Source organism: Parus major, chromosome 1A (assembly GCF_001522545.3).
Source record: "Parus major isolate Abel chromosome 1A, Parus_major1.1, whole genome shotgun sequence".
NCBI lineage: Eukaryota > Metazoa > Chordata > Aves > Passeriformes > Paridae > Parus > Parus major.
The window spans coordinates 43177917-43199495 of NC_031773.1; the positions used below are offsets into that span (position 1 = coordinate 43177917).

Consider the following 21579-nt stretch of genomic DNA (forward strand, 5'->3'; position numbering starts at 1 on the left):
AATGGGAGAGGGCTCTACAGAAGCCTTCCCTACTACTAGAGAAAATGCATGCGCTGTCCCGACGCAAAATTAAACTACCACCTGGGCCTGGAAACTGTTACTATTTTTCAGTTCAACCTGAGGCTACTTTGGCCTGCGTGCTGCATCCCTGTGATCTCTCAGCAAGTTTGCAGATGACACAAAGCAGGAGGAGTGGCTGGTAAACCAGCTGGGGGCACTGCCACACAAGGGGAGTAGGACAGGCTTAGGAAATAAGACGAGGAGCCTCATGCAGTTCTTCAAGTGGAATCACCACTCCTGCTCCTGGGCAGGAGTCACAGGCTGGGTGGGAAGCAGCTGCCCAGAGAAGGACCTGGGGTAGAAGCTGTCTATGAGCCAGTAACGTGCTCTCATAGCAAAGGAAGCCAACAGCCTTAATCTGGTTAAAGGGGGCGGAGCTATTTACTACCTGAACTAGCAGAAGCTGTGGAGAAGTGCACCTGAATTAGCTCATCCTTGTGGTGCACTGCATCGATCATCTCTGCTCTCCCCACTGCCTTGATTCAGAGGACTAGAATTCTTTCTCCTCCCCTTCTCTTGCTCTACCCAAGAGCAGCAATGGGAAGAAAATTTGATTTGCTTTTGCAAAGCTAATGATGTCTTTCAGAGAAAAACTTGAGACTTGGCAATATTTGCTGCAATGCAGGGGAACAGTTGGAAGCACAGCCTAAGCAATCTTCCTAGTCAAGATGGCAGGGTAAGATTCCACCTAAGGGACTTGAATATGTGCTTAATAGTGATGATTGAGACTAATAAACTCTCACACCCAAGTTGCTCTCTACATGTCCAAAGACACTCTTCCATTTATGCTTGAGTCTCTGACAACCCCTATGGATCTCCTAAGAGATGTGCTTGGAGAAAAAAAGTATCAGAAACCTGAAAGGCAAATTTTCTGAACTACCTGTAAGTAGAAAAAAGTGTTTAAATTACATTCATTTCCTCATCAGCAAGGACAGCAAAGTATTTGAAAGACTGAACAGCCATAACAAGTGCATTTGTCAGATCACTCACTTCAGCACGTCTTTTGGCTAAAAAAAGAAAAAAAAAATCAAAACCAAAACCACAAAAAAGCCAACCAATCAAAAAATTCCCCAAACCAACACTTGAACTGTTTTGCACACTTAATTATGATGATTACAAGACCAGGAAGTTTGAGATCTGAGGCTGCTATGTGCTTGCTATATGGCATCTTTCAGAAACAGAAATGATAGAAGTCATTAATAAAACCAGCTGTTAAGTCACTGACAGATGCACAAAGCAGTTGTATAGTTAATGCCTTAACCCCTGTTAGACAAAATCTTAACAATAATTTTTAAAAATGTAATGATAATGTAGGAATTGATTCCAGTACGCACATGCTTTTCCGTCCATATCAAGGCATTTTATTGAGGTATAAACTTTGCAGAAGATGAGGTAACAATTTGCATAGGACTTACACAAAATAACTTCACAATTAAAATGTAACTGGCATTAACTACTGTATGTGGAGGATTGATAATTCCTGCTTGTTAAATTCTCCTCACTGCACAGTTCTGTTAATGCTAGTGGTAGGACCATGTAGTATAAGGTACAGCAGTTGTGGGTAATGAAACCAGACTGAGAATGCTTTCATGCAAACATTGCAGCTGCTTCTCATCAGCTGTTTGTTCAGGGATGACTGAGAGAAACAATGCTTGCTACAGCTTAAAGTAAGCCGGTCCAATTCAAGAAAAGGGATGCTAATGTTCTTGTAGCAATGACAGTGGGGTGAGTGAGTGTGGTTATATTTTTGGGGGGTTACTGAGTTTTTTACTTGTTTGTTTAAGAAAACTTTTTAAACTTTTGGAATAAAAAAGCCCCTGGCTGTTAAATTACTTTGAATTTGGCACTTAAGTTTTAAGTTGTCAGGTTTGTTAAGGCTAAAACATGCAAGTCTTGATAAAGATACATTTTTGTGTTATTAAACACTCCTCTTACATATTTACATGAAAATAACTTCATGCTCTATTCCCTCAAATTCATATTTTAAGAAATTCTGTCAGTGTATCTTTAGTACAGCCATCCAAGCTTGCAAAATAATTTCATAGAAAGTTGCCTACGAAAAATTCAGTTACTATTTGACATGTTTTAACATTACTTGCTGGTGAATGTCAATATTCTACGACCTAGTAGCAATTCCTGCAAGACAGTAAGGATCATGGTATCATTAGAACTATACTATAAAATGTACACAAGCATATACAGAAAATTAACCAGAAAAATATCAGTTGCCCATTGAAGTAAATTTTCTAAACCAATTCAAAAATATTATCAAAATACAAAACGAGCTTAAAAAAATAGCCTGAGGTAAAAGTTAAATGCACATAGCAATCTCTTCCTTAAAAAAATAGCTGTATTGAAATTCTAGGTACTTAGAAAGTTACTTATTGTCAATAAAAACTTTTGCTAACCATTATAAAGAGTACTTCAACTAATACAAAACTATATAGACATTGAAAAAGTACAACTGTACTTCCTTTTAAAAATACATAGTAATGACAATTTAAACCTTTACCATACACACAGTTAACTGGCTTTGGATTAGCTGCTACTGTTGTCCATGGAACAGCCAGCTAATTCTGTGTGCTGCTGACTTTCAGCTGTGCTAGGACAGGGGACTCTACCATGTCCATTTGCCTGAGTAAGTCGTTGGCTGTAAAACAAAATGTAGGCTTGAGCCTTGCATACTTCTTCCATAGTGCACATGTTGAGTTTCGAATCATTGCAGTGTACCCAAAATCCTATGATAAGGAAATATATCAGAAAAAAAATGTCATCAGGACACTCATTTTCGGTAATTGCATCATATTTAATAATTAATTAGTGTTTGGTCCTGTTTAATGAGCTGTGTACAAACAGTAAACTGTTCAAGTTTACTGAAATATATCTGGTTTATTTACCTCAATGTTTTAAAAGCCCAGCTTAGCTTCCTGAGATTTACAAGAGATTTTATAGCTAGAACACGTTGAACAAGGCAACACAAAAACTGAACTGTTGGTCTACAGAGCTGCACTTCTCACTCCAGACAGATCAGCTACAATGGATTCCCTTTTGCTTTTGAGAAAAGACAGTCATTGTACCAGTTTAGAATTAGGAACACCCCTTTCTCCCTCACTGCTCATTTCCCAGCTGGTTCCTACCTCCTTCAGAATTGTAGCAGTAGGCAGTGTAGTGCCCTGAGCCAAATCCTTTCCCGTGATGCATTACCACAGCGGACAAGTCGTAGATGAAGCAGTCAGGCAGGAGAGACTTGAGGGATTCCCTGCAGCAATAAGGCTCCATGTTTAGCATTTGATCAAAACTAACATGTACACCAATCTTCTCACGGTGATTGCGTCCTGACCACCTGGAATGTTAAATGAAAACTTATGTTTTTTTTAAAGAAAGAGCACAGGACTCTGAACTGTGTTTGAACATAATGTAATATTTTAACTATTATTCTGTGCACAAAATAAATGCCAGGGTTTTTTTTTCCCTAGGCTTCCTCTTTCACTTCTTTATTTCAAGACCTTTTAAATGTGTCTATGGTACCTACTGTTCTCATCTTCTGAAGTATCCTTCTTAAGATCTGTGCAGTGGTGAGTAGGAAGTATTTCCCACCTGTTATACCTCTTTGGTATTTCTCATTTATTCTATCTCATTTTCAGTTTCCTTTGTACAGGGGACAGATGGCACTCATGTTGGGCTATGAGTTCGCAAAGATGCAGCATCCACTTCCCTACTCTGAAGCTAAATGTATTTATGTATGTGGATATAGGAAGGTTGTCTGAGACTTCCAGTGAATACAGTCCAGGTTTGTGCATTAGTGATTATGAGCATCCTGCTCTACCTCTATCACATGATTTAATTTTTACCAAGAGTTCAGAGCAAGGTTAGTAGATTTTGACTGAAAACAAAGATAAAATAATTTTGGTACTAAAGTAGCAAGTATCTGAAATCCAAAAAGTTAATTCCTTACTTATAACTAAAATATCTTACTGATGTTCCAAGTGAACAAGAAAAAGAAGTTTCTAGTAACTATTTCTCACCATACTAGTAAAGGAAATTAAACTGATGCTGAAAAACATTGATCCTAAGCAATGGTAGAGCAAGACTGAATCAGTCAGTTTGCAACACTTTTTGTTGTGGTTCTACTTACCTAAACCGTTTAAGGTGTAATCTGAGAACCTGAGGTAGTCGACACACCATAAGCTGCTTCTGAGCTTCTGTGAGTATAACTGGTTTAGAAGAAAACTTCCTTCGTTTTGCTGAGGTCAAACACACAGTTACACAATACAAATCTTGGTAACAGCCTTGTATTTCAGTCTAAGGTTTGTCCACAGAATTTGTGTGGACCCAAATATCTATATGCCTCCTTAAAAAGGATACACTCTAAGAGCTGTTTTGCAAGGTTTATTTTATGATGCAAGTGAAAAATACTTGTGGTCACTTACATTAGTCACCTTAATTTAAAAAGGTGATGGCTTCTGCAGCTGGGAGTATTAGAAACCCCGTTAGTGTGTCATGAGACTGTATCTAAAATGAAGCATCACACTTCAAAATATCTTTTGAACAATTTAATCTTCTAGTGGGCAAGTAACAGCTGTCAAGTGACCACACTAGGACATAAGAAGAAGGTCTGTGTTCACAATATACTTTTAAGACTTCTATACTTGCACTGTCAGTTTATATTTTACACAGAGAACATATGCATGAGTACATACTGCCTTTACTCACTGTTGCACTGATCACATGCATATATCTTTCCTTCCAAAGCTTCAGTTTCTGTAAACTTGGCCAGCATTTCTGTCAGCAGACATGGATACTGAGACGATATCTCCTTGCCATTGCAGTGATACCTCTCGGGAAACTCCAGGGACAGGTCCCAGAAAGGTTCTATGGTATTTGATTTATTGTCACAGGCAAGACATGTAACCTGTAAAAAAGATAGTTCACCAGCTACTTACACTCAAAAATGTACTTTGCTAAACATGTACCACAATACAGCTCTAAAAAGAGATTCTTTTTCCTAGAGATAACCAAGAGTAACCAAAGACAAGACAAAGCAATTTAACAACAGAGATGATACACCTAATTTCTTTTCTCTGAAGCAGCATGTCCAAAATTGTTATCACAGACAAGTAAGTGTTATGTTTTACTGAGAAACAAAAACAGTGTCAAAATGTTCTGTCTGGGACTGTCCAAAAAAAAGCAGCTGGTGAAGTCTCAGGAGTCTTTTCTCCAAAAGGAAAATTTACATGAGAAATTACAATATAGGTTAATTTTAAAATAAATAAAAATAAATAAAAAACACACACACAAAAGAAAAAAAAATAATAAAAAAGGAACAGCTGGGGATTTTAAAGTCATATCCTTCTTACTTTGTAAGTCTTCCAGGGAAGCCTGGATTAGGAAGCACACTTCTTCAAAGAAAAATTAACAGGTAAAAATAATTTATTTCTTCTTTCAGTAAGTGGATCCATCGTCACACTAGGGAAAGGACAAGCAGTAAGACAACATAAATAAAATGTAAAGAAGTGAAGTGAGTCAATCTGGAAAATGCAGATACTACAGCAGGAGACAATTAATTTATTATAACATTCAATGCTTAGGAAACTGCTGTTCTATATAAATTCAGTGTAGTTCCCTTCAGTTTGGTTAGTAAGCCTACAGAAGTGTGAAAGTACACTCAAGTTTTGTTCAGATGCTCCTTTGTTTGCCTCTGAAGGTTTGCTGTAGGTAATTATTCACCCTGCTTTGGTATATCATTATCATTTATATAAGTATCTATATGTCATCTCATGTTGTCTTCCTCCTAAGTGTTCTTGTAATTGCACTCAGTAGCTGTGACAGCTTATACTCCATCTCTGCATTAGCCACCTAGTGCACATGTGGATTTGTGTCCCAGCATGAACATTTAGCAGTGCAGTTAGGAAAGCTGTTAGCAGTTAGGAAAACTGCTCTAGGATGAAAATGCCCCTGCCTTGCTCTTAGAAAACAAAACTTCAAGCTTTCATGGCAGGAAGGAGGAGTTTCCTCTGTTTTAATTTACACTGTCAGGAGCGTCTTTTGTAAGTGCTAATATCTGGCAACAAAGCCACAAATTATTAGTAATTCAGAGCTGAAATCTAGACATGGGAGACAAAATGGTATGTTTGGTCACAGTTTAAACACACTCCAGCCTAATCCCAGAATGACTAATAAATTCCTGCCATACAAATGGGCAATTTTGTTGGGCCAAAAGTTTATTTAATTGATGAGTTACTTAAGTATTTGTTGTGCATGAATGCACACTTAAGATTAAGGAGCTCAGGATGTATAACACACATGACCTCAATACAGATAATTTTAACACATTCTGAGGTTTTAAATTTAGTGTATTATATTAATAATCTAGGTTTAGATCTTATTTCCCAACTAGCTAATGAGTACTATCCCAGAGAAAAAGAAATTAATAATAGACCCAGCTTCCAATTTTTGCCAGTCAAAAAACCTGATGAACAGAAACAGATGGCATAAATCAACTTTTCATCTTGTCATGCCACTGTGAGCAAAGCTGATTTGTGGGGACAAAACCCTGAACTGATATACAGCTGCACTTATTCCTCAAATCCAAGCCAGTCCTCACTGCAGCAGAGTTAAACTCTGGGATTTATGTAGCTGCCAACAGTGTGGTAACCCGACACACCCGGGCAAGCACGCCCAACCCCACCAGCCCCTGTGCACTCCTCACTGCTCCTGGACGTGGTAGGAAAGGACAGCCAAGCATAGCTACAACAAGGGTGGAAGTATTTTTCCTAGCCAGGCCTGTGCTTACCAACTGGATTAGTCAAAAAACAGGAGGATTCCCAGCCTACCATGGAATCCATCTACACTGGCCTATCCATTGGCACTGGCTTCACGACATTCCCATCGCTCTTCTTTCTGTCCTAAATGCGACTCCTTTATCTCACACTCCATTATCATTCACACAGTACAACCCACACTTTCTTTCTCCATGAGAGGAGCAGAAATGGTAAAAACTGTTCAAAAGTTGGTTGAATGAGATGAGATGTTATAAAACACGTTCCCAAGCATGTTCTCAAAGGGCAAAAACTTTATGCATTTCTCCAGTGTAACTTTATATACTATAAAGTATGCACAACAATAATAGGGAAGTGAGTCTACTCTAGCAATGTGGTTAGTGATGTCTGTCTTTATGACTGCACTTTATAAATTCAGAGTTTGATTCCACCTTCCCATTATAATTCAGAATTGCTATTATAGGAAGCTTTAGTGCTGTCATTTATAATAAAGCAAATGAGAAATTCACATTAGAGCAAAGTAAACTACAGATTTTAACTAGTCTGAAATCTCTACCTTATGTTCTGCCCTGACCACCCTCTCATGCCTTGAAACACGGGTACTAAATACAATTGTTTGGTTAAAGCTTAGTATTCAATCATGGGCCAAAGGCCAGACTGAAAAGAGCTGGATCAAATTGCTTGATTCAAGCTAACTCAGACAAGCATCATTGTGGCCACAATAACGTGACAGACAGCCACTGCCCTGGATGGCATTCAGTGTAAATGCAGCCAAAGAAAATAGTTAACATATTGCTGCAGAAAAAGCCAACTCCATCATCAACTGTTTTGCCTATGTTCCCTGCACTTGCATGGAAGAAAGAAAACTCTTACCCACCTCTGCCCCAACTCTTTTTTCCCCCTTTGTTGTTTTTAAGAAGAGTAAAATAGCTGGTTCCATTTTTGTGCTTTCACTAGATGAGACATATATATAATGATTAGTAACTCAATTTTTGCACAAAAAGTAATTGAAGTTGAAGGGGATCTCTGGAATACAGCTACAATGCAGAATTCATATGACAGCATAAAAAAACCCCAACTGAACTTTGTAGTGATGAGCATACAGCATCATCAAAATGATCTTTATCTATTTAGCAAAATAACATAAAGCATTACCACAGCTAACTTTGGACTATGATTCAATGGCCTCTTATAGATTAATTTAAAATGTTACTTTCATCTAGCTGGAAAACAACTTGACAATCATTTTGTCAGTCAGGCTAAACATAAAAGCACGAAGACTAACACCAAAATAGAGAAATCAGTATACATGACATCAACTGGTTTAAGTGCAAATCTTCCCATTACCTGCCTGAAGTTCTTGTCTTTTTAAGTCTTTTGACTTAATACCCAGCAGTACACAGATCACCCTCAGCATTCTCCCCCAAACTCTAACTTCCAGATACTACCCAAAACTGAAGGCTTTCAAACAAATCAAAATCACATTTCCCCTCTTCTCAGACAATCTGTCCTGAAATATGCTTTAAGAATAGTCTACATACTACACTGGTTAGAACCTACTTCATCACTCTTTGAGACTTGGCGTATTTGTTTCTCTGATGACTGCATGCTGTTATTCTGGCATGCTGAGCAGGAGCAGGGGGAATCATTTTGCTTAGATTCCATCTTAAAAATGATCAGGACATAATGAAACTGCTTAGAAGTTTTAAGCATGCCCAGAGGTAGGTCCATGAGGCAGTAATGTGCCCTTATGGCAAAGGAGGCACACAGCCTCTGGAGCTGCATTTGGCAGAGCATCACCAGCAGGTTCAAGCAGGTGACCCCTGCCCTCTCCTCAGCTCCCAAACAGCTGAAGTGTTGGGCCCAGTGCTCAGAAAAAAAGGGAGACATGAATATGCTGGACCACCAAAGGGTCAAGGAGTCAATGAAAGGCCTTGGATATATCTGACCTATGAGGAAAGGCTGAGAGAGCTGGGACAGTTCAGCCTGGAGAAGGAAACTCAAGGTGGATTTTATCCTTGTATGAGAATTTCTGCTCATACGATTTCAGAGCACATGTGGCACACAATAAAATCTGCTATTTCAATTTCTGCATTTTTAGAAAGACCCCTGTCCCCCTCCTTGCTTCATATGGACAAAGTTGAAATAAAGATAATTTAAAAATTGTTGCATACTGTGCTGTTTAGTTGGTACCATTTGAAAAAAAACATAAGCCATAAAACTCTTGAGACAACAGTGAACATACTTGAGCTCTTGAAGTGTAAAGATCTGTGAGCCAGTGTGGGTCACTTTACCACTGCCACATGAGCTCATAGCACAGTAGTTTCTCCTTCCCCACTGAAGGACTGATGACAGGAGACAGTAAGTACCTTCCACAAGAGTACAAGCACTGAGGGATTGAAAACAAGTAGGATTTTAATAGACATATTGGGATCTCCTCAGAGTCCCAATGGGTTTGAGAGGTAGGAGCCACTGTCTCCAGACAATCGCTGCAGGAAGACTAGAACAGAGGGGAAGGGTTTTTACACCTACAATGCAGATCTTTACTTCTCTTAGATGTACCAGGTATTGCAGTTTCATAGTCCTGCAAAGCAAAAAGCTGAAAGCCTAAAACAGGTATTAAATTAAATATAAAATAAAAAACCAGACATTACCTAGTCTAGTACTCCATGAAACAGTAACACATTTCAAGTAGCAAATGAAGAAAACTTACTTTAAATCAGCTGAGAACACAGCAAAACAAAAACAACTACCTCTTACAAAACATTCAATTGTTTTGACATCACCCAAAACTTTTTCTAGTTATCAAAAAGCAATCTGCGTAAGATTCTCAAACACTCAATTCTCTGCCTTCTTCAGTTAGTGCTGAACCAGGCAGCACTTCAATAGCAACAGACTGATGGCAAACTCAGGATTATGACTTCCCTTCAAGTTAAATTAGAACTAGAAGAAGGGAGAAAAAGTTTAGCTGCACATGTGAAAGTAATGTGATACCTAAGTAAACACACAGCTTATCAGCACTGTAAGGGATCCTCTGCGTACTTTATCAAGAGTCATTCACAGTAGTCCTGAGGTTTGAAGGTCAGGGAGATTGACTTCATGGCACTTGAGTATCTCACAGAATCAAGTATCTTGAATTTGTATTTTCTGTACAAATGGCCAGTAAGTATGGTAACATTTTAGGGGTTCTAAAATGGAAGGCAACTGCACACAGAAACATGCTTCCCAGTTCCCCTTTTTCAATGAAGTGAGATGTAACTTAACACTCTAGACTAAAATCCCGTCTTATTTTTAATAAGGGCAGCTGGGAACAGCTCCAACTGTCTTCTAGAGAGAAACTGTAGTACTGTCACAGTATTACATATTACTTTATTTTTATTACTGTATTTATCACAATATTACTTTATCTTGTGGGTAGATAAAGTAAAGCCTGTAGGGACTAAATGTACACTCCTTGCTTTTAAGAGCTATCATAGTACAAGATGTGATGACATAGCAAGTTTGGGGGTTTTCTTCAGCCCTGCATGGGGGTTTTCTTGCCTTTTTTGTTAACTTCATTAAAGCAGTTCTGACAAATGCCTAGTAAAATCACGATGTAGGAATCTTACTGAGGAAAGAAAAATAATTGCCTAACAGAGTTTTTAAAGTTCATCTTTCCATGTGGAAACACCAGGGACTAAATCATTAAGATGACCTAAATATATTTTACAAGGAAGAAATTTAAATCTTCAGGGCTTACCTTTTCCTTATAATATTTATCATGTTCAAAACCACAAGTGAAAACTAAACTAAAAAAAGGAGTGGCAGAAGACAAAGGGAACACTGGGAGGGGTAAAGTGTTGAACAGTCCGTGGGAACTGCCTAGCAAGCCAGGGAAAAATTACTAGATAACAGTCTCAGTACTCTTTTCCTTGTTCCTCTCACTTCAGGCATTCTTGAGTTCATCAAGGCTGTATTCTGCACACAGACATGGTGCAGCTGCAGTAAGAGCTCTATGTAGTCACAGAAGTCACAGGATACCTCAAAACTGCTTAATTCCCTTTCTGTTTTGCTCAATAGTGTGGAAGTGAGGAGTCTTTTTGTTTTGTATTGGTTTTGGTTTTGTTTGTTTTAGTTTACTCATTAGTGAATTCTCACTACTCCCCTCCTGGTCTCAGGAAGGTGGGAGGGTTTCTAGTCACAAACCTCTTTACATAAAGCTAAAAATATGTGGGAGTAGTTATTACTGAAATGATGCTGTGTCTCTAGAGCCTTGAAAATTCTTACCAATGCAATGAATCCTGTAAGGAGGTTTGCAACGCAAGCAAACCTTGTCAGTATTCCTAAAAAATTACTTTATTTTCCTGAAAAAATTGCTATTTTGGAGAGGAATGGAATTTTCAAACAAAACACTCTTTAATGACATAATATACTAAACACGTCCAGTTGTGCAACACTGATACAGGATATGTACTAGCCAAGGAGAGGAAGTATGCCACAGAAGTGCTCGTACACTGGGCCAGACAGAATAATCTGGTGATCCAGTTTTATTGATAGATCTTGCATTTCCCAGTAGTTTCACAAAACCTAAAATGACTGAGGGCTGACATATGCTGCAAACAACCCTGTTACCTTCCTGTGAAGTTTACAGGTATTGTAGCCGTAAACAATCCTACCTTAGTCAAAAACCACTTAGATTTCCAGTTTTACATATTCAAACATTAAACCATCTATCAAATAGTCAGAATACCAGGAACAGACATTGTTGTGTTAAGCCTTTTCTTTACACACAATATTCATCAAATGCTTCTGCACTCCCTCAGTAAGATAATCATGTATACTACAGATCCATTCCAGGAGCCAGGAATTTCCCGACTTCTGTTCTTGCTGCAATGTGGTTAGTTTTTAGATTAATTCAACAGAAACAAGCATTTGTTTGTTCAGTCAGTATTCAGACATTTGTACACAAACACTGCTGGGATATGCATAATAGCAGGTGAACACACTGAAATACTTAATAGAGAGCTGAAAATTAGGGGAAAAAAATAAAAGCAATCGTGCAGAAAGAGGGAAAACCACCATTGCCTCCACCCCAAAAATTTGGTTCCGGTGTTGACTGAGCCTTCTGCATCTTTGTGTTGTAATAGAAAAGAAGTATTAGTATTTCTGTACATAAAATCATGACATGCAATTACTCACTGGTAATCAATCTCAAATTCAAACTATTTAGTGAAATAATATCCTGTTTGACATCCATTACCTAATCAGTTTCTACTTACACAAGATTAACACCTTTTATCTAGTAGCACTATTGTGATAAGCCAGATACTTAAAATTGTAAATTCTCTGTTCCTTCAAATGAGTTGGTGCTTAACAGCAAATACAAGCATTTCTAGGTAGGTGGAAAGGTGCATTTTAAAATAACAAATTTAAGACTTTTATGATTAACAGGTGTATTGGGTTTGAATGGCCTGGTTTTTGGTAGTGGGAGGGCTAGAGAGTGGCTTCTACTGAAACCGTAATATTTCTTCTGAAACTGTGTAATATATCCTCACCGTTCCCCCCTCAGTAGTTATAAATGTATAAAGCTTCGAAGTATGTCCATTCCTGACTGACCAGAGTAAATCCAGAACTAAATCATTAAACACCTTAAAAAAAGTAATCATAAAACATACCTGACTTAATAGCTGTCCATGAAAAATGTTGTTAACCACATTCAAAACCTGCTTTATAAGTTTTCTTTGAGAAGCAGGGATGAGAGCTGGATATCTGGTCCCTGTAGTCTCCAGTTCCTGCTGTACTTTATCCAAAAGTTCACAGAGAAATTCCTGAGCATCTTGTTGGGCATACCCTCTGAAGGCTGGAATTAGTCTCCACACAGAATGAAGCATGGCAAAAGGAGACACCAGCGCCCATTTGCCAGACCACATAACCTGGAATAGAGTATGCAACTCGTGACAGAGAGAAATGTGTTTTGAACTGGGCTCCCTGGGCTGAATAAGTTCCATACTTTTTGATGCTCCTCCACTTAATCCAGAGGATAAACTAGGCCGCCTCACAGAATATGATCCCTTTACTGTCTCTTGGCTCTCATTCATGTGTAATGTTGAGGCAGCTATTGACAGGTGTTTAGATGAAGATCTTGTTTTACCATTGGTTGCTGTTGCCAGCAGTTCCTGAGTTTGGTTGAGATCAAGCTTTAAAAAGCATTCTCGGAAAATAAGTAAGTGACTTAATACCTGCAGGACAGAATTCATATAGCATGTGTTTCCCAGGTTTCTCAATCCTGTTACTCCAGGAGTCACTGTAGGCCTTCGTTTAATTGGAGAGTCACTTATTTTTTTCAATCTCAGTTCTTCTGAGGTATATGTTTCTTTCAACTCTGCCAAAAATGCCATGTTCTGTGATGTTTTTTGAGGGCAGGGTTCTGGTTTTGAGGACATTCTAATCTGATTTTGTAAACGACTGCTCTTTCTCGGAGGCATCTTTTCCATCTCTGCTTTCAACTCACGCTTTCGTTCTTGTCTTCTCTTCCTAGCTTTGTCCCTTTTTAGCTCTGCTTCTTCTTGATGTCTTTCTTCTTCCAAAATCCTTTTTCCAGTAGGTGTCAACTCAAGCCACGATCTGAATACTTTGCCAAGGACCGCACGCCGTCGGTGCCAGAGAGCTGTGAACATCCTGTCTTCATTCCGAAGCATGGCCTGAGCACCACCGTGTGCAAGGTAGGAATCATCACTTGCGGCCATAGAACGCAAAGTCCTCCCACTTCGAGTAGTGCACTCATAGTTTTGACTCTTGATTGCACTTAATGTACTCCGCAGGAGTTTTAAATCACCGGTTGCGTTGTCATTGAGAACATAATCATCGCAGAGATAACAGAAAACATACAGCTCATTTACTTCCAACGCCACCGGGTGGCTGCTCTCCTGAAAGTGCTTTAGTGCATGTTCCTCGATGTATCTTCCACACGCCACATGCGAGCAGCTGAGGCACGCCCACACGGATTCCGTAGTATTGCAGTCCATGCAATGCCATTTCTGAGGATTGAGAATGGAGTGATCTTGGGCCAGTCGCAGACGTCCCACGTGCTTACACTTATCCATTGTTAAAAGTGAAATTGCAGAGATATGCTGGCAAAATGCATCATCCAAACTATTTTCTGCCCATGATATTTCAATCTGCAACTAAAAAAAAAAAGGGGGAAGTTATAGTTCATATATACCCAACTGTATCCCTTTTGCAGGAGTCAGTGTACCAAATTCATATTGAGATGAAGATCACTATCATCATCCAGCTGAGTCCCACCAAAGAAATGAAAAAAATAAGCCATGTGGAGCCACACACATACACACTCAACACCTTCAACAGCAATTCCACCTTCACACTAAATTGCCTGCATACCACTGTTTATATTCCCAGTGTTTTGTGGCTCTGGGCTGAAGCATATTAGCTACACTTTAGGCCTGGTTTGGTTTTTCTTATTAAGGGGCACTGTTTCTGTTGAAAGATGTTGTTACCGAGTTCAGATCCAAGCACAACTTAAAGTGAGAAAGGCTGCTCAGAGAAGCTGTGGATGCCCCCATCCCTAGAACTGGGATTGGATTTTAAACAACTGGGTCTAATTGGCGCACAGCAGGGGATTGGACAACAGGATCTTTATGGTCCCTTGCAACTCAAACCATTCTGTGATTCCAAAATTTTCCTTTTAATTCTACTCCTAAGTATACAGGTGCAGAAGTGCAAAGTTCACTTAAATTTATTATGTTTACACAGTGCCAACAGTTGAGACAAATGAGGCTTTATACAACTGAAACCCCTAATTAATCCATACCTTTAATTAAATCACTTCCCCTCTGTGCTCAGTCAACCCCATTATACCATTTCTATAATAATGTATCTTAAATATCTACATTTTAACATGTCATCCTAACACCTCTGAAAGAGTCATTAGGCAAAGAAGAACTTGATTTTGTTAGACAGAAACACCAGGAGGTCTCTCATCAGTTGCCACAAACTTTGTAAAAACTTTCTAATCCAGGTCTTCAAAAGATCATTTAAAAATCTGGCTAGCACTGTCTTACATCCTTTATAAAGTTTTTATTTGTTCAAAGCTGCTGGTTTTGCTTCCTCCTGTAAGATGCATTTACCTAAAACACTCTCTGTTAGGAAAAAAATAAAGAGAGAGTGATTAATTATTGTTTTTACCATTTTCTTTGACTATCTCATTTAGATATAACATCTAGAGATAAATGATAACAGTGCTATAATGCATCTGGAAGTGATTAGACTTGATCTGGGGCATTTATGCCCACCACATCACTGACCAGAAGGGTCAAAGAGCACACAGCACCAGTGCCATTATGCACAGTGCTTGCCAGACAAAACAATGAATTCACCTGAGGAGTTCAAGGCTTTGTCAAATATTCAATCTATGCCAAGTGAGATGAGTTTGCCATTACAAATACATGGTCTGGACCTGGCCTAGGCTGTAGAGTATCATGGTCCTGGATTCTATGCTTTACAGGTAAATAAACCATACTACAAAAGTACTGAGTGATTTACACAACTCTGGATAGAACCAAAAAAACTGTATTCCAGCTATTAGCCTTAAATATGCCAATGCTTATCAATTTCTACAGTTCTGAAACACACAAGAATAGGTTACTCAATATAGAACAGATGTTTAGTGTAAAATAAGCATTAGACAGAGGGAATACTGATCTACAACATGGCACAAGTAAGGGAAACAGGTAAAAGGTGGCAGACAGCTAGAAAAGAAGCTCAAATTTTCATCTGGTACTTTGAGAAAAACTGTTGTTAAAAGATTCAACCAAAAATAGCTTTGTTCAATTAACTGGTCCATGGCTAGTGCCTTTTAAAATGTTACAATACAGATACCAACATATGAGCTGCAATAACTCTCTAAGCACGTAATCAGCACCCATGTGACACACTGCATGTGCTGTATAGAATTTATTCTGTAATGAAGAAAAGCTTGAACCAGCTGTAGAGAAACTAAAAAACTGTGCACAGTTTTACATGCCCATATTAATCTCTCATTCATTCTGGCTAAGAGTGGCTTCCAGTCCATATTGACTGCACCAAAGAATTTCAGGCACCAAAACCCTTGGGGAGCCATTCAGCAGCTCCCAGATCAAGCACCAGCTATAGTGTCTTAGGGGAGGTCGAGGTCTCTTGTGTGCTGTGGCCAACAGATCACAAAAGTAATGGCTTGCTAGACTTTTTCATCTTGCTTGGACCCATAACATTCATTCCTTCTAAAAGGCAATCTTATCTGCAGGCTGCAAATTAAGAGTCTTCTACAAATAGTTGTGCATGGTAAGATTGCTTTTTATATTGTCTCTATAAATAAGACCATCAGCATTATCTCATGTCTTCTAGTCTGACAACCTCTTTTCCACGACAAAGTGGAACTTTTGTAACACTGATAAAATTCAGGATAGTAATATGTATGTAAAGTGTGCTGCAATAATTAAATATGGTAGAAAGAATTTTTAAGGGACAAGACTCATACTTGTGTTTTTGGGATAACATACATAGATTCTACTGCATAACATATTAGTAGCAGTCCTTTCCAACAGAACAGAAAAGAACACTAAACCCTGCCTTCCCACAGGGCCATCACACACAGCAATGCTGTCAGTCAGAGGAATCTGACAGGTCAACTCTTTCTGGATTTGTTAAAGTCACGGCATAAACCCTGTGACTTTTTTTTCCTTCCTTTTAATACTATATAAGCAGATTATTTTTTTCACACTTTAAGAAACATTCTCAGGACTAAAACTGCTTACATGCCTCAGAGCAAACAGATAACGGACTGAGGACAAAAGTAGTCCACTGATTTCTGGACAGCCACTGTGTAAATCAGGACTGCACACTCAAGCTCTTCATGCAAAAGCAGCACAATTCTGCGAAAGCACAAGATCAGCACCTCGAAGGGAAAAATCTAAAGATTCAGCTCCCCCACCAGCAACCAAGCCAGCATGACATTTTCCCACCTACATCGATGAGTGGAGAAAAGAAACAGGCTGGAAGGGGGAGGGGGGAGGAAACATCTTAGCATGGGAGAAGTCTTTGAAAAAAAAGAGAAGAAATCAAAGTGCACTTTGGTCAAAAAGACAGCAGTATCTGAAAACATTGCAAAAAAGCTTAGAGTACAAAAGTGAGATGAAGAAAAATTCAGATCAGTGTCAAGCAGCACACTGACATCATGAATGTTTGAAAAACTCAGACTGCACCAATCCACATTTAAAAGCTGTACCTTAGAACCAAAACTTGGCAAAAGATCTCAGGGTAAAAATAGGAGTGATGTGACAGATAATGATGGAAGAAGCCAGAAAAATACTGCATACTCATTCACACACCTGAAAACTGCAGCTGGAATAAAATAGTACAATCTAATCCAATGTTAAAATTCCCTAAAGGAAGTTATTCAACCCTAGTTTCTGCATTCTTCTCTCCTGAGGTTCAGTTCTGTGCACACACACAAAGAAACTTTGAATTAGTTGACCAGCACTTCAGAGATCAAGCCCCCCTCTGTGTTCTTACCACAGACCTGAGCTGAAGTAGTAAGCAAAATAACAACTACTAGCAAATAGAATAGTACTATTGAAAGCATTAAGTTGTCTGGAAACAGAGATATATGCAGAAGTTCTTTCTTGCACCAGAGTTTCACAAGCTAGAAACAAAGATATATATAGAAAAGGATCTTTTTGTTGTACCATATTTCAACCTTACTGACACGCTCATTCCCTTTGTTCGACTCAAGAATGGCTGGCAAAATGTACAATTTTGGGTAATTCATGAGCTGAAAAAGTACTTGAATCCAAACCAACTTAGAAGTCATGAAAATTGATGGTTTTCTTCCATTTCTGTTCCATGGAAAAAAAAAATAAAATTTAACAGTTGAAGGGTCATTTTCACATCTGATAAATTTTAAAAATGTAACTATAAATATAAGCAAAAGGATGTATTTTACCCTTAGTCACTACTTGTATAATTAATTGCCTGACACATAAACGAGACATCTCAAACATTAGACTAGAAATGAAGTACAGAATTTTACAATAATCTATATACACGTGCGTGTGCTCTTGGGCCACATTTATATTCTGGCTTTTAAATCGGATGACTGTTTAAAACAGATTTTCATCAGGTTCAGAGTACCTGCTGAATATCTGAAAACACAGGAATCATGGGTACTTAAACAACTCAGTTTTAGATAACAAATACACTAACTGGAAAGCGGATTACTGCTTTATGGCTTTTTTTAACGAGTTTTCTTTAAGAAAACAACTCAACACTTATATGCGTAACTTCCAGCTGCAGTACAGTCCTGCAGGCGTAACAATTTAGCCTTAAAATCAAAGCAGCACTTCAAAAAGAAATTTTGTGAATTATTTCCGATTTCCAACAGAACGGCCTTTGACAAGAAACCCCACCAGTGTCCTCTCTCTGGATCCCTGCAGGTCGCCATTTAATTTTTTTTTTGCTCTATTTTTTTTTAATTTTTTTATATTTTTTTTACCACCTAAAGAATGTATATCCAAGTGTGCTGCCTAGAAGTGACCATCTACCCCAGGACACCACAGACAGCGGTACAGCTTTACATTCGATGTCTACTACTGCAAATAACCGCGCGTTTCCTGCGGCGCAGATTTCACGATAAACAATACAGACTGAAGCACTTTCAAACACCAAAAACACGGCACTTCTTACTGATCTAAGTTACACTTGACAGCTCTTCCCGCTTAGAAAAACGAGCATCTCTGACTGCTCTGACAGCTCCTGTTCTGACAGCCCCTGCGAGGTCGGACACCCCGGCCAGGCTGGCCCAGGGCTCGCAGCCGCGGTGCCGTTCCCACAGGAGGTCCGGCGCTTCCCGGCGCACCGCGACATGGCGCGACTTCGCCTTCGGCCACAACAGCCAGGAGCCGAGAGCGGCGGGCCCTGCTCACCGCCGCCCGCCGCTCCTCCCCGCGCTCTCCCTCACCTCGACGTCCTCCCGGCCCCATCACGGGAGCGGGCCCCGTGCAGGGGTTCCCCGCCACACACCGAGCGCGGCGGGAAGGCGGCAGAACCCCTGCTGCCCGGTGCGGGTGGCCGATCCCAGGGTCCCGCTCCCTCGACCCCACGCCGTGCCGTGCCCGGCTCGCCCCCGCGACAACGAGCGCCTCCTCCTCAGGTGCCCCTCCGCAGGCATCGCGCCGCCGCTACCGTCCCTCCCCGGGGAAAAGGCGCCGGTGTCGCCCGCCCCGCGCTCCCCTCCGCCGGGCACCTGACGGGGGCCCCGCTCGCCGCTGCCGCCGCAGCTCCGCCAGACGCAGACCCGGCTGCCGCCGAGGGGCGTCCCGCCCGCTACCTGCAGCCGCAGGACTCCACCACCATGTCCTCGTACTGCTTGTACACCACGTTGTTGCCCGCATCGATGTAGAGGATGCTGATGGGGGTCAGTTTGGTGGGGACGCAGCAGCTGGGCGGCGTGGAGCCGGGGTCCATGGAGTTCATGAGGGTCTGGATGATGGCGTGGTTTGTGGGCTCCAGGTGGGAGCGCAGCGGGAAGTCGCAGACCCCCTCGCAGTGGTGGGCCTCGTATTCCAGCGGGGCGATGATCCAGTCGTCCCAGCCCAGCTCCTTGAAGTTGACGTGCAGCGGCTTCTTGCTGCAGCGCAGCCGGGACTTCTTGCCGTGCCGCTTGCCGTGCCGGCTGGCGAAGGCGGTGCGGCGCTGGCGCCGGGCCGGCGGGCGNCCCGCACCCCCGCGGCCGCCCCGGGCCCTGCCGCCGCCCCGCACCCACCTGCCCATCGCCATGTGCCGGCGGCGCCTCTGTCACCAGATTTGTAGTGGCAACCGAAGTCCTTCCCACGTCTCCTCCCACCTCCTCCGGCCTCCCCCGCCCGCCGGGCCGAGCGGGCCGGTCCCGCGGGGCCGGACGCGGGCAGCCGTGTGGGGAGCGCCGCGGGGCCGTTGGGAACCAGTTCCCGAGGAGCTGCCGCTGCCCCGGCCCGTGCCCGCGGGGCACCTGTTTGCCCTGAGGTGTGTCTGTACCCAGCCGGGAAGAAACGGGGTCTTGGGCCTCCCAAGAGCGGGTGACCAGATTTCCCTCCTACGTTTTCACCCGTGATTTGTCATCGGTGGCGTCGTCCTTGTCCGAGCACAGCACAGCCGGAGCTGTGTGGGCTGAGCGCTGCCCTGCACCCCAGGCCTCGCCCGGTGGCTCCCCCGGCTCGCAGGTGCTGCCAGGAGTCATCTCTGGCGTAGGCACTGCCTGGGCGCGACAGCCACACACCGCACCGGGGATATCTCAGCCCGTAGAACTCCTTCATATCATATCTCTGTGCATGTTGTTTGTGGAAACTTCTGCAAGGCAGCTCACGTGATGAAAAACCCCAATCTCTTATCAGGTCCCTGTTACTCGTCTGCTGACTATTTTTTCAGTCTCAGGTTTCATTACAGAAACTTAAATAGGCAAAAGACTTGTAAACTCACATCCTGCAGATATCCTGGTTTTTAAATTTGATGCCTCTGTACTCTGATACTCTTAGAACCAAAGTTTCTGTAGTGCAGCCAACTGTTTCTAGCTGCTTTCCAGTTCTGCCAGCACTGAATTAATTTACACTTGTGCATGCCTTCTGCTCTGCCCTGTGTACAGCCAGGCTGTGTTTGGGACAAGAGGAATCTGGTGTAAGCCCCCTCCTGAATGGACAGCATCACTTTCTGCATCCATGCTGAAGCGGGCTAGCTTGTGGTTTATGTGAACCTGCTCAGAAAAGTCCATGCATGGTGCTGCTGGCTGTTGCAAAATGTAGTTGTGATGTGTGAGTTGCTGCTTAGTCACAATAAACAAGCAATGCTTTGATGCAGAGTGTGAGCATTTCAAGACGCTCCCCCCATCTTCTTTTGGATCTGTTATGCATTAGGATGTTTTCATGACAGCATCAAAATCTCACACATCTGTTTCTGTGTTTCTAGTTGTGTCATCAGAGAAAATGTGTTTCAGTTTAAACGTTTAAATCTATAGGCACTGGTTGCCTCAATTCTGCTGTGGTGGTGCATTCCCATTCTTTATGTTTCTGATGAGGCTGCTGAGATGGTATTAGCAGGATGTAGCCAAAAGGCACAATTCCATTTGTCTGCAGGGTCACGTTATCATGGTGCTTTCAGGAGCTCATAAAAAAAAATGTATACAGATAAAGTCACCAGGCTTCAAATGTTTCCAACTTCTAACTTTAAAGTGAGAAATACTGTTACCTAATCAAAATATTTATAGGAATTGTTCATGCTTAGTGATTCCACAAATTTGCATATCCCTATTAGGTGTTTTAAGATATCTTTAACAATTTTCAAATATTTTGTCAAGTTCCTATCTCCATGTTTAAAAGTAGCAGTTTCTTCTTGAGTCATGTTTGGCAAACTAACCCATCAATGCTTTTTTCTTGCTGGAATCCTATTACACTATTACCACACTCAGGATGTCAATCCAGCTCTGTGTGTGTCTGTGCATTGGTTAAGTGGATGTTGGATCTGCTCTCAAGACCAGACTGACTCGCCATCCCTACTGCGACCTCTTCAGCTGCCTTTGCAGGCTGCTTTCACCCGGGCTCCTCAGCTCCGGGAGCCTCTAGAGAGGGACTCCGAGTTCCTGATGCTGCCACACACATTGGAGGTCTTGTCCACGTTGTCCGGGTGAATGAAGTCTAGGTGAGACTCAGGGTATTACCATCCAGGGCACTGAGAAAGA

General features: G+C 41.3%; 2 protein-coding genes across 2 annotated transcripts; both read right to left on the minus strand.

The window, feature by feature from the left end:
• Positions 1–1398: 1398 nt before the first annotated feature.
• On the minus strand, positions 1399–19730 carry USP44 (ubiquitin specific peptidase 44). Its single transcript, XM_015627981.1, has 6 exons — positions 19636–19730; positions 12494–14002; positions 4774–4972; positions 4196–4304; positions 3198–3403; positions 1399–2798 (listed from the first exon to the last, which is right to left on the minus strand). The coding sequence occupies exons 2-6, from the start codon at positions 13919–13921 to the stop codon at positions 2599–2601; spliced, it is 2142 nt and encodes a 713-aa protein (XP_015483467.1). The 5' UTR covers positions 13922–14002; positions 19636–19730; the 3' UTR covers positions 1399–2598.
• Positions 19112–19649, minus strand: LOC107204181 (growth/differentiation factor 6-like). The gene has a single exon (XM_015626993.3). The coding sequence runs from the start codon at positions 19647–19649 to the stop codon at positions 19197–19199; it is 453 nt and encodes a 150-aa protein (XP_015482479.1). The 3' UTR covers positions 19112–19196.
• Positions 19731–21579: the final 1849 nt, after the last annotated feature.